Source organism: Carlito syrichta, unplaced genomic scaffold (genome assembly GCF_000164805.1).
Source record: "Carlito syrichta isolate Samal-C Ts95f unplaced genomic scaffold, Tarsius_syrichta-2.0.1 Scaffold316427, whole genome shotgun sequence".
Taxonomy (NCBI): domain Eukaryota; kingdom Metazoa; phylum Chordata; class Mammalia; order Primates; family Tarsiidae; genus Carlito; species Carlito syrichta.
Window position 1 is genome coordinate 1,502,424 of NW_007260523.1, and position 15,089 is coordinate 1,517,512.

General features: G+C 40.8%; 3 protein-coding genes across 4 annotated transcripts in view; 1 reads left to right on the top strand and 2 right to left on the bottom strand.

Annotated features, from left to right (window-relative positions):
* The window catches only part of ARPC5 (actin related protein 2/3 complex subunit 5), a 10,687-nt gene extending 10,147 nt beyond the window's left edge, over positions 1-540 (bottom strand). The window contains exon 1 of the mRNA XM_008074427.2: positions 120-540. Coding sequence (XP_008072618.1) covers positions 120-262 — 143 coding nt within the window. The 5' untranslated portion in view covers positions 263-540. The remainder of the gene's footprint in view (positions 1-119) is intronic.
* A 121-nt stretch (positions 541-661) lies between these two features.
* Positions 662-15,089, top strand: part of RGL1 (ral guanine nucleotide dissociation stimulator like 1) — a 263,517-nt gene continuing 249,089 nt past the window's right edge. For both annotated transcript variants that reach the window (XM_008074430.2, XM_008074431.2), the window contains exon 1: positions 662-1,102. The gene's annotated coding sequence lies outside the window, so the exon portion shown is untranslated. The remainder of the gene's footprint in view (positions 1,103-15,089) is intronic.
* Positions 12,024-13,133, bottom strand: APOBEC4 (apolipoprotein B mRNA editing enzyme catalytic polypeptide like 4). Its single transcript, XM_008074429.1, has one exon. It carries the CDS (start codon positions 13,131-13,133, stop codon positions 12,024-12,026), a length of 1,110 nt encoding a protein of 369 aa, XP_008072620.1.

Below are 15,089 nucleotides of genomic sequence, written 5' to 3' on the forward strand. Positions count from 1 at the left end.
GGGGGACCCAGACAGGACCGCAGGGCCCAAGCTCCCCCGGTCCCACCGGCGGCGGAGGACCGGGAGAGGGCGGGGTGGGCCAGTGGGGCGGGCGGGGAGCTCGGCGAACGCAAGGATATTGCCGCAGACAGGAGTCCACCTCGCCCTCGTCGGGCCCGGCCTGGCCGTCGCCCCCGTCTTCCTCGTCCACAAACTTGTTCTCGTCGTACTCATCCACGTCCACCTTCCGGAACCGGGCCGACGACACCGTGTTCTTCGACATCCCGGCGCCGGAGGAGCGGCAAAGGCCTCTTCTCGGCGCTGCCTTCGGCCTCTGCAAGCCCAGCCCGGCAGAAGCCCGCCGCCCGGCACCCGCTTCACTTCCCTCTTCCGCTCTGGGGCGTCGCCGGCCTCCGCGGCTCCAGCGGTTCTGGGCCTGCGCGCCGCCCCGCTTCTTCCTCCTCAGGTTCGCGCTCGCCTGGAGCCTCCCACGCTGCCCCCGCTCTTCCCCCGAGGGCGCGCGCGAGGGAGGGAGCGCGCGGGACGCAGTGCGCAGGCGCGGAGTCTGCGCAGGAAAGGGGCGGGGCCGGGCGAAGGAGGCGGGGGCGGGGGGTGGGAAGAAAGCGGGACCGCGGGCAGAGGCCGGAGGCGATTGGCCGCCCAAGTGCATCACGTGAGCCCCGGGGTTCCCATAGAAACGCTTTTCTGCGGTCCAGCCTAGGGGGTCTGAGGTTGGCTGCCATGGGCGCCTGCGGCGGGTGGCCTTGGCTTTTGCTGCCGCCGTCCACGACCTGTCATTGGGGTCCTGCGTAAGGTCCGGTCGGCCGGGACTTGGCTGCGGGTTGGGATGGACTGGCTGCCCGACCGAGTCCCCTGCAGTTGGCAGGAGTATGGGGCGGAGTGATGCACACCCGGGAGCCCAGCCTCGTTCTAATTGCCCGAGACGTTGCTTCGGACTGCGCGCTGCCGGGGGCTGTGTTCCCGAGCCGGGAGCCGGATTCCCGGGGTTGGAACGACGCTACGCGGCCAGCGGGAGGTCCCCAAGGACGGAGCCGAAAGGTCATTTCTTATCTGCCAGCGTTGTGTGACAGCATCGCGACGGGACCTGCAGAGCCTGAACTCGGTATCAATACATTGGGAGGGAGGGGAAGGTGTCCGGGTAGGGGCTGCAGTCGGGTGGCGAAACTGGGCTGAACTTGTAGAATTTGGGATAGGATCAGTCATTGACATCTTAAAATAAGTGACTGTTGGAGCAAGAATGCTAGAAAAGGGTGGGGAGTGGGTTAGACTCGCCAGTGGTGAGGGGAAAAAAATTTGTTAAAGATTAGTAGAAACCAGACTTTAAGATTCATATTTATGATTTAAGATTTATATGATCTTGCTAGGCCATATTTTTATTATGTTCAGCACCCATTTCTTGGATGTGGGAAGTAAAGGCAGTAAGATTAAGGAAATGGTCGTTGTGCTCTGAGTTTGACACTGAAGTGCAAATATTTGCAGAATTAAATTAATTTGGACATTGGCTGGACACTGCTAGGTGTGGTGCAGTTTAGATGGACCTCTAGCAGAAGGCCTGCTGTTGCCCTGTTGAGTACCTCAATCCTTGGTTTCCATGCTGTATTGAAAGGACCACTGGATTTAGAATCAGAAAACTCGGATTTAAGTCTTGACTCTTGAACTCCTAGTCTGTTTGATTGAGGCATGTCACATAAAATTCTGAGTCTCAGGTGTCTTATCATGAAAAAGGGCTAATAATACTTCACAAGATTGTTCTTAGGATTAAGTTCCTGAGAGTGTTTTCAAGCTCTTGAATTCTGCGTAAATGTAAAATACATGTTACTTGTACCATTGGTTTTGACACTAGTCTCATAAATTACTTAACATATTTTATCTTGTTCCTGGAAGAGATAGAAGGATTCTGAAGGGCAGAGACAGTCTTATATTTATTTGGGATCTTCTTCCATCTGACATAAAGTTAAGCATGCAGAAGGTACTCAATACTTGATGAATGAATGAAATTTGAGACGGCACAGTCTGAGAGTCACACTGAGAATAATGAATCAAAAGAGGAAGGGAAATCTCAAAATCAAACCTTTGCTGACTATATACAGTACATATAAATACATATGTTTAGTCATTCCTTTAAGTTTGAAAAAATACATACATATGTGTTATATATATCTATGCAGTGTATACATGTACATATATAAAAGAGAGAGAGAGAGAGAGACAGACAGATACAGAGAGAGAGAGAGACTTTAAGAACGGAATGCATCTTTTTTTCTTGGGAAGAAACAATGTAGAATTTTTTTTCCCAACTAAATCACACGTCTATAAGATATATCATTTAGGTGATAGCAGTAACATTGCTTTAAATTAGCATTTAAGTTTCAAATTATGAACAGACACACTGGCAAAAACTATCCTAGGACTGTCTTAAGATAGCAAAGGAAAATTTTTTTTACCTGTTGGTAATATTTATTTTAAAAGGCCCTATACCAAAGTATAAAATCATTTCTGTGTTGAATGGCATTATATAACTTAGAATAAAGATTTGTTTTATTTTATTTTCAGTTTCAATCTTTGCTAACTTTAGTGGATGCTAATCAGTATACTTCATTAGATGTTAATGTTGATTGTACTTTTTGTCCTTTTAAATCAAGATTTTCTTTGAAGAGAAAATTGAACATTAGAAGCACTACTGAGAGCAAATAGAAACAAGAATTCAAGAGCCAATACATCCTTTATCTTGCATTTCTGTTCTTTTATATTGTCTTCTTTAGGAAATGTTTTTGTTTTCTTATTTTAGAACTGGGGAAAAAATCCAGGGCAGAAGTCAACTTAGGGAATAGTGAGAAGAATTTAAATAATTTGTTGCTCAAGAGTATAATTATTTCAATTGTTCAAAATTTTGCTCTAAGCATTAAGTGTGTTAAATGTAATTACCAGCCAGATAATGCATATTACATTTGAGATGTCAAAAATGTCTTTTTTCAGTGTAGTCTTTTTTATTGTCTCACAAAGATCTAAATGCCTAGAATAAAATAGGAACTCAATATGTTTCTATTCAATTCATTAATGATCTGACAGGCTAATTTTGGGCTAATATTTAGAGATTATTTGTTAATGGACATATAAAAATCACCTCTCTACCCTATCAATTGGCTAAATCTTTATAAGGATTTAGGGAAATGTTTTTGTGGATGTGAAGAAATCTGTCCTTAATTATCTTTTAATTAGAAAATACACATTATTGCACTTCCTTGAAAATTCTAAATTTTTAACATTAGCCATGATGCTTAATTCATCTTAGGTAATATTATTCTGTTTATTTTAATTTTTCAAATGAGTGCTTACCCCGATATAAAAAATCTATAAGATTTTAAGACATTTTATTGATTATTTATTTATTTAGTATTGGTTCATTATTAAAGCAATATTGAATCTGAATTTTCTCAAGGTTAATGCTGTGTATGTAGGCCCTTCTTATTTCTGTGATAATGCAAAAAGCAAAAATTATTTTTGATAGAAGGGACTTTAATAAAATTATTAAATTTCTGAATTTAATAGATCATTTCAGATATTTTAAACCAAGCATTCTACCTACTATGTAATTTTTTCCCACAAATTTGCCACTAAATACTTAAAAAAATACCAAGACATTGAATTCCGCAGCATGGTACTATTGTTTTTACTATTTGAAGTGGAAGTGAACTTGGTGTTAAACAAATATGTAAAATGTGTATTATGAATATAAATGAGTTTTATTTTTTATTTTATTTTATTTTTTTTGAGTTGGAGTCTCACTCAGTCACTCAGACTGGAGTGCAGTAGCCGCTCCTGGCCACCACAACCTCGACCTGCTGGGCTCCGGCAATCCTTCCACTTCAGCCTTCCAAGTAGCCGGAATTAGACACGTGCTACCACGAACGACTGATTTTTTTTTTTTTTTTAAATTGTAGAGATGAGGTCTCGCCAAGTTGCCCAGGTGGGTCTCGAACCCACGGGCTGAGGCAATCCACTCACCTCAGCCTCCCAAATGTGGGATTACAGGCTGAGCCACCAAGCCCGGCTATAAATGAGTTTTAGTAATGATGGTTTAATACCACTATTCTCTACCAATATAATTACTATATTATACAAAAATTTTAACATGTTGTCTGTAGTCTATCTTATGATTTAATGTTCCTACTAAAATCTGAATCAATTGGTTCTCTGTTGAAACCACCCTTAAAACTTCAAGTTTTTTTCTTTGTGATCAGTTTTAGCTTTACATGATTTTATGATTACACACAAAAGTAGAGTAGATAGGGTGAACTATTTTACCATGGAATCTGACAACCAAAAAAAAAAAAAAAATCTCCAAATATGTTGACTTTATTCAGAAATTGGAAAATTGGATTAAAACCTGAGATGCACAGCTATGTCAAGCCACATATGCATCTGAAGAGGGGAGGGTAAAGAGAAACTTTTATTGGCAAAAGGAGAAGTTCACATAAACTGTTTAGAAACAGAGTTCATAGGTTTCAGAGACTCCAAGCTAGAATTGTCATCAGTTTGGTGGTGGAGATGCTGTTACTGGGCAGGTGTTTTTTCGAGAGCTTCTTGCCTGAAGTGCCGCAGTCCTAAGGAATTTCTAATGGGATTATTTTGGAAAGTCTTTGAGACAGTCTTTATCTCAGCCTTGAAAGCATGAGCCCTCCTCCTTCACGCTTTCCCCATTTTAGTTATTTGGGCCTGACAAAAAGTGATTTCGTTCTGGTATCCAACTTTCACAAATCTTTAACTAACATATTGGTACTTCAAATATTTAAAAAATTATACATCTATACTCTTGTCTCAGGAGGAAACTTTTAGTGCCAAATGAAAGGATATCTTTTTAAACATTGCGAATGAGACTTTTTTCCATTTGATTGTTAAATGACTTATAACGGGAAGCTATGGATTTTACAACATATTTATTCTATATTCTTTCTTTTCATTGGGATCACTGGTATCAGTTGTGTTAGGGTTGCATCTCTTGTCATACTATACAATAATATTTGAGGTAATGATAATTTACCTTTTTTCCAATATTTTTGTCATTTATTTTTCTTATCTTATTGCTTTAGCTAAAATCTTGAAGAGTATTGAAAAATTTGGTGATATTAGGTGTTCCTGCTTTCTTCCTGTTTTTAATGAAAATGTCTTTAGTGTTTCACCAGTTGATATTTACTTTAGCTTTGCAATCTCTTGAAATGACTGCTGAAGTTGTTAAATGTTTCTTTTTTAATCTAATGATATAAATCATATAGTTTCTGATTTTTCAGTTTGAGTCGAATGAATCTATTTATGTATTTTTTTTGCACTGAAACATTCTTACATTTCTAGAATAAACTCTTTTTTGTTTTTTTTTGAGTTGGGGTCTCACTCAGTCACCCAGGCTGGCTGGAGTGCAGTGGTACGTTCACAGCCACCGCAGCCTCGACTTTCTGGGCTCAGGTGATACTTCCGCCTCAGCTTTCCAAATAGCTGGAACTAGAATAAAGTCTTATTAGGAGATGAAATGTTATTATCTTAATTACTGACTGGATTTGGTTAGTTTGTGTTTTGTTTACATGGTTTCAGAATGTATATATATATATTTTTTGAGTTGGAGTCTCACTCTGTCACCCAGACTGGAGTGCAGTGGCCGCTCCCGGCCACTGCACCCTCGACCTGCTGGGCTCTGGCGATCCTTCCGCCTCAGCCTTCCAAGTAGCTGGAACTACAGGCGCATGCTACCACGCCTGGCTAATTTTTGATTTATTGTAGAGATGAGGTCTCGCTGCCCAGGTGGGTCTCGAACCCGCGGGCTTAGGCGATCCACTCACCTCAGCCTCCCAAAGGAGTGGGATTACAGGCTGAGCCACCGAGCCCAGCCAGAATGTATATTTTTAAGGAAGATTTATCCCTATTATTTCTTAGTGCTATTTTATCTAGTTTTGATATTAAGGTTAGCCTACCTTTGTAGATGAATTTAGAAGAGTTCTACCTTTTTTCTATGGTTTGGAATAGTTTGAATAGTGGAAATTAAACAGGCTATTGGTTCTTTAAAAGTCATAGAATGTGCTCCAAAATTATCTAGGCTTATTGGTGTTTTTAGAGGTAAATCTTTGATCATCTTTATTTTCTGTGGTTATTGATTTGTTTGGTTGTCTTTCTCATCTTGAAACAATTTTAGAATTTATATGTTCCTAGAAAATCATGCATCTCATCTAGATTGCAAATTTATTGGTAATAAGTTGCACAAAATATTTTAATTATTTTATGACTATGGACATTTTACTTTTCTCATTGCTGCTATTAACTATTTAAGCGAAATATTGAAATAAGTTTTTTCTTCCCCAACTTGATTGTCACAAATTCTAGTAACATAGCTTTATTTCCTATAGAAAATAAGATGTAAACTACCTCAGACTCATAGTCTTGATAAAATTGGAAAGATCCTGCAATCCCTATTATTACCTACTGTCTATTATTTTCCTGTTAATATTTTGCTAATAATAGTAATCACTTAGTGAGTGTTTATTGTGTGTCAGAAACTTGGTAAATATGCTGTTCACTTACATTATTTAATCCCCAGAGTAGCTCTAGGGCCTAGGAATTAGTGCTTCCATTTTATGAATGAGTAAACTAACACTCGGAGAGATTTTGTAATTTTGCCAATGATATTTACTTAGCAAGTAGCAGACTGATATGGCAACTAGGTCTGTTAGATTCTGAGGCTTGTGCTTTTGTTTTTTTTTTTTGTTTTTTTTTTGAGTTGGAGTCTCACTCTGTCACCCAGACTGGAGTGCAGTGGCCGCTCCGGGCCACCGCAGCCTCAACCTGCTGGGCTCTGGCGATCCTTCCGCCTCAGCCTTCTGAGTAGCTGGAATTACAGGCGCGCACTACCACGCCCGGCTAATTTTTTTATTTACTGTAGAGATGAGGTCTCGCTGCCCAGGTGGGTCTTGAACCTGCGGGCTCAGGCAATCCACTCACCTCAGCCTCCCAAAGGTGCGGGATTACAGGCTGAGCCACCGAGCCCGGCTGAGGCTTGCACTTTTAATCACACTTTATTTTTAGTAAGTCTTTCTCATTATTCCCAACTATAATACTTCATTTTTTCTAAAAATAAGGATATAACCAAGTATCAAGGATCTAAATAAACCTACATAATAGCTTGAAATGAGCTATAACTTGTGACCCTAAAAAAACTTATTATGGCCAAACATTTCTTCAGCGCTCAGCTCCCTCTTCAATCTTGAAGAGATGGATCCACCCTTTTCCTCTAATTTACCTTCTAAATAAACTTTTTATAACCTAAAAAACCCCAACTTATTATGATTTTAAAAAAATATTCGTTTTTCAGATATTCCTGTGAACTTTTCTCACCTTATCTAGTATTTTGAGACTAGACATAGAGGCTGTATCCTATACTTAGTGTGACACAAAATGCCCTTTTTTTGATATTTAGAGAGATCAGTAGGTGTCAACTAGTAATTCCATTTAAAAACATGGTAAAACACATATAACATAAAATGTACCATCTTTTCTTATCATTTCTAAGTATACAGTTAAGCACATTCACATTGTTGTACAGCCATTAATGACATTCATCTCCAGATCTCTTTTTATCTTACAAAACTGAAACTCTATACCCACTAAAACTAACTCCCTGCCCCTCCCACCTCCCCAGCCTCTGGCAACCACCATATTACTTTCTATGTATTTGACTACCTGGGTACCTCATATAAGTGGAATCAAGAGGCATTTGTCTATTTATGCCTGCCTTATTTCACTTAACTCAATGTTCCTTAGGCTCATCCATGCTGTGGCTTTGTGTCAAAATTTTCTTTTAAGGCTGATTGTCTTCCATTGTAGGTATATGCCACATCTGTATATCCATTCATCTGTCAATGGATACTTGGTTTGGTTCCACCTTTTGGCTATTGTGAATAATACTGCTATAAACACGGGTATACAAATATCTCTTTGAGACCCTGTTTTTTATACCCGGAAGGGGAATTACCAGATATGCTAATATTCTTTTTAATTTTTTGAGGAACCAGTTCCACTCAATTTTAACTAAATAAAGCAATACTGCAATGTTCCATTGCCTCAGATCCCAGACTTAATACTTCCCTGAGAGTCAGGGCCACCTAAAGATAATTTCAGGATTTATGTTTGGTTTGAGGTCCTGGGTAACAGGGAGTGGGGGGTGGGTCGAGAGCCAAACTTCTGGGATCTGGAACCTACTTCAGTTTTTTGCTGTAGTTCACCCAGTCTACCTGGCTTCCATAGTCTAGAGGATGCCCGTTGGTACGTATTTTGACCAGAATTAAGAAAAGTCATAGGACAGGTGCTAAATGTGGATTGATTTTGGCAGGCTTTGTTGTGAATCTGCATGCTTATTATTTAGAAAGGCATTGAGACATAAGGCTTAAAAACACAGATTCTGGAGCTAGATTTCCTGGGTTTGACTCTCAGCTCAGCCTTTACTACTTGGACATTACTTAAATTCTTTGTGCCACCATTTCCTTATTTGTAAAATAGGTATTATAATAATACCTACCTCATAGGACTACTGGAAGGATTAAATGAATTAATACATTAATGCTTAGACAAGTGCTTGACATATAACTGTGACCAAATGTTAGTAATATTATTACTACTATTTTTTTAGAGACAGGGTCTCACTCTGTTGCCCAGGATGGAATGCAGTGGTGCAGTCATAGCTCACTGCAGTCTCAACCTTCTGGACTCAAGTGGTCCTCCTGCTTCAGCTACTAGCTGGGACTGCTGGCATGTGCTGCTATACCTGGCTAATTTTTTACTGATTTTTTTGGTAGAGACAGTCTCACTACGTTGCCCAGGCTGGTCTTGCACTTTTGGTCTAAAGTGATACTCCCACCTTGGCTTCCCAAAATGCTGAGATTACAGGTGTGAATCACTGCACCCAGCCAAATAATATTCTTTTTAGTTGGTAGAGGTTACCATGTGGCTTTCCTAAAAACCCTTGGAAACCAGATGAACAGGATTCCATTCTGTGAGTTAAACTTTTTGGACTGCATACGCTAAGAATAAAAAAAGATACATAACAGCAGTTTAAAGAGATAGGATTTGTTCTCAGGTCAGCAGGATTAGATTGGAGATTGATGAAACAGAGTATCAATGTTAGTTAGTTATAGAGGTTTGTGCTGTCTCTTACAGTCTGGGCCCTCCCAAACACTGTCCAGGGACTTTTACATATCTACCTGCCATTTCTACCCCAAGTAGCTATGTCAGTCACCACAACAAAAGCAGAGTCTGATAGCACTAAACATTTGAACCACGTAATGAACTCCTCTAATTCACAAAACGAACATCTAATTATAATTTTGCCTTCCAAATAGCTTACCTATGTGGGGAGGCTGTAAAGACTGGATGACTTGAATATCTGCTTGCATATCCAGTCATAAACCTCACAGGAAATCCATGCATTCACCTTTTGTTTTTACATATCAATCTTGAGATCTCTGTTAATCCAAGTCTGCTTCTGATGGATATGTTCATTATCATTGTACTGACTGACTAGGAATTTGAGCCTGCAAAGCCGAGACCCAAACCCTGGGCCTTGGATTCACCAAAGTAATGTGCTCCTTCCTGCTCCCTCATTATTTTCTTGGGATATACCCCGATGCCTTCCCGGGTCACTATATTACTAGCTGCTTCAATTTACTTCTATTTTCCTTACTTGGAATTTCTATATGTGTGGTGGCAGTGATGTTCTTAATATCACCATTGCTAGTTTTGCTGAAGAGGGCTGGAGAATCCCAACTTCTCTCCCTTAGTCCCTGGGCCAGCCTGACTGACCAAGAATCCATTGCCGAGTGAACAGGGAGACCCAGTCACTGCACTGTACGATCTCACTCCCTGGAACTGTTGCTTTTCTGTGTGCCTTTTGACAGCCGATGGAACTGAAAGGAGCCTTAAAGATGAACTAGCACATATTTCTTGTCTTATGGATGAGGAAACAGATGACTTGCTTTGGACCATCTATCTTTATGCTCCTTTTACAGTCGTTTGTCTAAGGCTTGCCTGTATTGGCCTGGACTTATGACCTGTCAGTAACCTTCTTCCTAGCCCCAGTGTTACCTATTCAGCATAGCAATTGAACTGTCAAAGGCACTTATCTTTCCTATAGTTCTGGCAACTTCTTTTGTTATGTACCATGATATCCAGGCTCACATTTGAAATACAAGTTCATCATAGATTTCAGACCATATTTCTAATTGGATCCTTTGCAGCTTAATTCACGTTGTACATTTTGGAGAGAGATTTCATGGCAACAAATTGGATCTGCTTTAATAACAGTCAGAGGTATTGGATTTGTAATGTTGAGGATCTTTTAAATGCATTATCCCAAATCGTGGATGTATGATTTCAGGACATAAGATTTCATAATCTAATAATAAACCTCAAGTACTTCTTTAATTAATAATCACCATATACCCACAATAAAATTATATTTCAATAATGTCATTAACATTTGCTGGCTAACAATAGAAATTTGTTTTAAAAATTTTATTCATGTTTATTTTAATCACAGTACTAATTTCTATTTCTAAAATATTTTCCTCCCTTTCTCCCTCCTTCCTCCTCCTTCTCCTCTTCCTCCTCCAGCTCCTGAAAGAGGACTTTCTTGACATATTATGTTTTAAGAAATGGCAAGCTTTCTTATTAGCTTGTTCTTCTTCTTTTCATCTACCTCTTTGTTACTTTCAAACTGTTCTGTGATTTCCAGATTACTTTTTATATATACTAAGAAAAAATTTAATAGCAATTTACAAATGTACATTTTCTTGTCGTGTATCTTTGCGTACTTCCAAGAAGGAAATGAGGCAGCAAATGTGATTTAATTAAGGTGAGCAAAGTGTTTCATTTAAGTGCTCAGATGGTTTGTCAAGGAGCTCTTCCTGGAAGAAGTGTGCTTTGCAAATTTTAAGAGAAGGTACAAATATTCACTGGTGAAATAGAAGGGGTCAGGATAAATGGAAGTAGAACATACAAATTATGCGTGTATTTGAAATAAGGAAAGGGGATGGGTGCTAACAAAAAGAAAGATGCCACTGCGGGATGGTCGAGCGTGCTTGGCTGGGGTGGAGAAGGAATGGCAGCGGTAGTGACTGGTGAAGTATTGAGCTGTAGATTCAGCCTTGCTGCCCACTTTTTGTTGGATCCTGTGCCGGATCCTAAGGGAAAAGCTAACAAGGGGGAGAGACAGTGCTTGACCTGTAGGCACTTAAATCTTGCTAGTGAGACGAAGGCAACAGGAAGGTAAAGGAGGAGCCTTGGAAGCCAGGAAGAGTGACTGGTTTGTCATATCGTAGGGGTGGAGGAGTCTTCGGAGAGTCTCACGGATCATCCTGCCTCCATTGTCTGCTCAGAAGGGAGAGAGATGAGCCAGGAAACGTCAAACTGAGCAGGTGGCTACGTTTCAAAAATCAATTTTTGTAGCTGTTGTAATCAGCAGAAGAGCTTTTCCCACACAAAACTATTTTGAATCACTTTAGAAAAAATGGGCTGCCTGAAATCTTCTGTCCACGATTAACAATTAATGGAAAATCACTGGTTTGCTTTTGCAAACAGCACTTAATGTCAGTAACTTTTGGCTTTTTCCAGTTTTACAGGATTTTTTTTCCTGAAACCAATTTAGGAAGCTATTTAGTCCTGGGCTTTTGTACTGGAAAGATGATGTGGGTAGATCAGAATAATGACATTCCTTTTCCGCATTAGCAAGGTACTAATGGCTCCATTTGCTACTGTCACTTTTAATATATAGGAGAGAGATCACATTGCGTATGGAAACATTTTGGAGTATGTTAAAAATAGCACAGCTTTATAATAGTTGAAACAGTAAATAATTTATGTTTTGCTTTTGGTGTATCAGTTTATCTCCATATTGGATCAGACCTAAGAGAGAAAGTTTCCAGGTTTTTGTTACCAATCTAATAGGGCCTCTGGTAATTGTTTGGGTTTATGCTGTAGGAATGTAGATTTTATTTTTTCCCTTTCTTCTTGTTCTTCTTCTTTCTATCTACCTCTTTGTCACTTTCAAACTGTTCTGTGATTTCCACTGTCTCCACTGACCTTCCAATGGGAGGCCTTCTGAGGTCCTTGACTTCCTGGAATGACATTTGAGGCACATTTAAGTGCCTTATGACATTCCTGGGTTTATTTGGGTTTTGACTCACATGGATTGGCGGTAGTTCTCTGTGAGGCACTAGCACAAAAACAACAGGAACCCTGAGGTCTGGTGCTAGGTTGGGCGGCATTTGTCCACTCCTCGTTTGAAAGGACTGTCTGGGAAATGCACCATTGAAGGGGTAGCTGTCTAACACCGCCTGAGCCTTTATGTTCGGATTCTCTTTTGCCTGGGAAAGGACATCGGTGAAGTGTGGTGTTACCCCTGTTATGGCATGAATTTTATATGCATTGTGTCTGTCAGCCAGTGCTCTCCCAGTTAAAATGGACGGAAAAGCAGTTGCTCCTGAGACACCACTGACAAAGTTGCTGAGGAGAGCATGCCAAATCCCACCACTTATGGGACTCAAAGTGACCTGTGGCCATAGGCTGGCCAGGCTCCGAAGTGCTTCGTGGTTCCAGGCCGAGACAGGGAATTCAGGCTCAGTGTGATAGAACTGAGAAAAGTAAATACTGAGAGTGAGATATGGATACGTGAGGAGGAAATTGTACATCCTGCTGACACAGCAGTGGTTAGCTTCATTACAAGGGGAGTAGTTAGAATAAAGAATGACATGCCTGATGCTGTCATCATTGTGTATGGCTGAGTCGAGATAGCCGTTTGTCTCAAACAGCATTGACTCCGGATGGATGTGATTCCCCGTGCAACTGCTTGCGTGGCCCTTCTGTACCAGGCTACCAGCAGAAGTTTTAAGTTCATAAAATGTCAGGTGTTTTGTTTGAGGATGTGTTGGCCCATAAGGAAATCCAAAAAGCTGATAAAATTCTGTGTAGGAAACTCTTGCTTCTTCACCTGTTCGGATATGGTACGGACAGCTCGAGCAATCTAGAGAGAAGCTTAGCCAGTAATAAGGTTTGACGATTGTTCCACAATTTGCTAGGTATTCCTCGTATAAGGGCTCCATGACTAGTTTTATATCTTCTAATGGCAAACCTAAACAAGGAAGATAAATCATGTATAAAAGCAGGAAAAATGGATGACAATGCATCAATTTATTAAGTTATACCTTTCTTTAGAGGAGGGAAAACAATAAAGATAGTGATATAGATGCATAGATTAGAAAGTTCAGGATTCATTTTTTTTTTTTTTTTTTTTTTATTGAGAGGCCTGGAGCATAGGGAGGAGACAACAGAGAAAAACATAGTTCACATTCACCTGTTTCAGAGATTCCGAATCAGTAGAGCCAATGGGTTAACAATGCAGGTTCTAGAAACAGACTATCTTGTTTCAAGTTTGGGTTCTGCCAACTACTAGTTTCGTGACCCCTGGCAAGTTTTTTTTTTTTTTGAGTTGGAGTCTCACTCTGTCGCCCAGACTGGAGTGCAGTGGCCGCTCCCAGCCACCGCAGCCTCGACCTGCTGGGCTCCGGCGATCCTCAGCCTTCTGAGTAGCTGGAATTACAGGCGTGCGCTACTACGCCCAGCTGATTTTTTGACTTATTGTAGAGATGAGGTCGCTGCCCAGGCAGGTCTCGAACCCGCGGGCTCAGGCAATCCACTCACCTCAGCCTCCCAAAGGCGCGGGATTACAGGCTGAGCCACCGAGCCCAGCGACAAGTTTTTTAACAGATGAGAGCCACAGCTTCATTGTCTATAAAATGAACACAGTAGTACTTACCTCATGTGATTGTCATGAGGATTGAATGATAAAATGCATATAAAATGCTTTACTGTGTGCCTGCCACAGAGTGAGGACTCAATAAATATTAACTTTTAGTAATAAAATACAAATCCCAGGGCTGTCTCTTCCTGTTCATGAAAGACCCCCAAAGTAAGCCAGGAATTTGCATTTTGATCATGATCTCTCCTCTGAATATGTTAGTATTTCATATGCAGAGGTTTTGAATATGCTTGCATTTAAAATCAGCTATTTACTAAAATCATTGGCAATAATTTGAAGGTTTTTTTTTTTTGAGTCATAGTCTTACCTGTTGCCCAGGATGGAGGGCAATGGCACGTTCACAGCCACCGAAGCTTCGATCTGCTGGGCTCAGTTGATCCTTCCGACTCAGCCTCCCTAGTAGCGGGGACTACAGGTGTGCAACACCATGCCCAGCTAATTTTTTTTTAGAGACAAGATCTTGCCATGTTGCTCAGGCTAGTCTTGAACTCCTGGGCTCAAGTGATCCTCCCACCTCAACTTCCCAAAGTGCTGGAATTTACAGGTGTGAGTTACGGGCCTGGCTTTTTATTATTTTAAGGTGGCTATGTGTATGGCATTAACTGTATATAATAGTGTCATAATTACCCTTTTGGGAAACAAAGGTTTTCATGTCTTTTTAGATAAAGGCAGCAAAATTACTTTTCCAATTACTTTTAATTAATTACCAATTACTTTTCCAAGCATTACTTCCTTTGTACCTCCTTCTCCTACAGCTATTTAAAGAGCTCTTGGGGACTAGTGGCCTTGATACAAGGTGTAGTGGGGAGCTCTGTAGTCTTCTCCTTGCTGGTGGCTTTCAGTGCAACCAGCTGTGGTTCCCAACTGTTGGTGAAGTATTCCGTTTACCAAAAGGTCTTTCTGAGCTTGTTCTTTGATCATCCTCATCTAAAGAGGAAGCAGGAAAGAACTCTCGCCCCCTTTTGAACTCTTAAAGAATTCATGGTTTATTGCATCCATTTGCCTTTGGTCACAGACTATCTCATCTAGTTAACTTTTCTAGTTAACTTCCCCTAACCAGATGGAGGCGGGCCCTCTTTAGCCCAGGACCTACCTGATGGGGTCACAAGCCAGGTTGGTTAATATTTGCCTCCCAGCCGAGCTCGTTGGCTCAGCCTGTCATCCCGCGCCTTTGGGAGGCTGAGGTGAGTGGATTGCCTGAGCCTGCGGGTTCGAGACCCGCCTGGGCAGCAAGACCTCA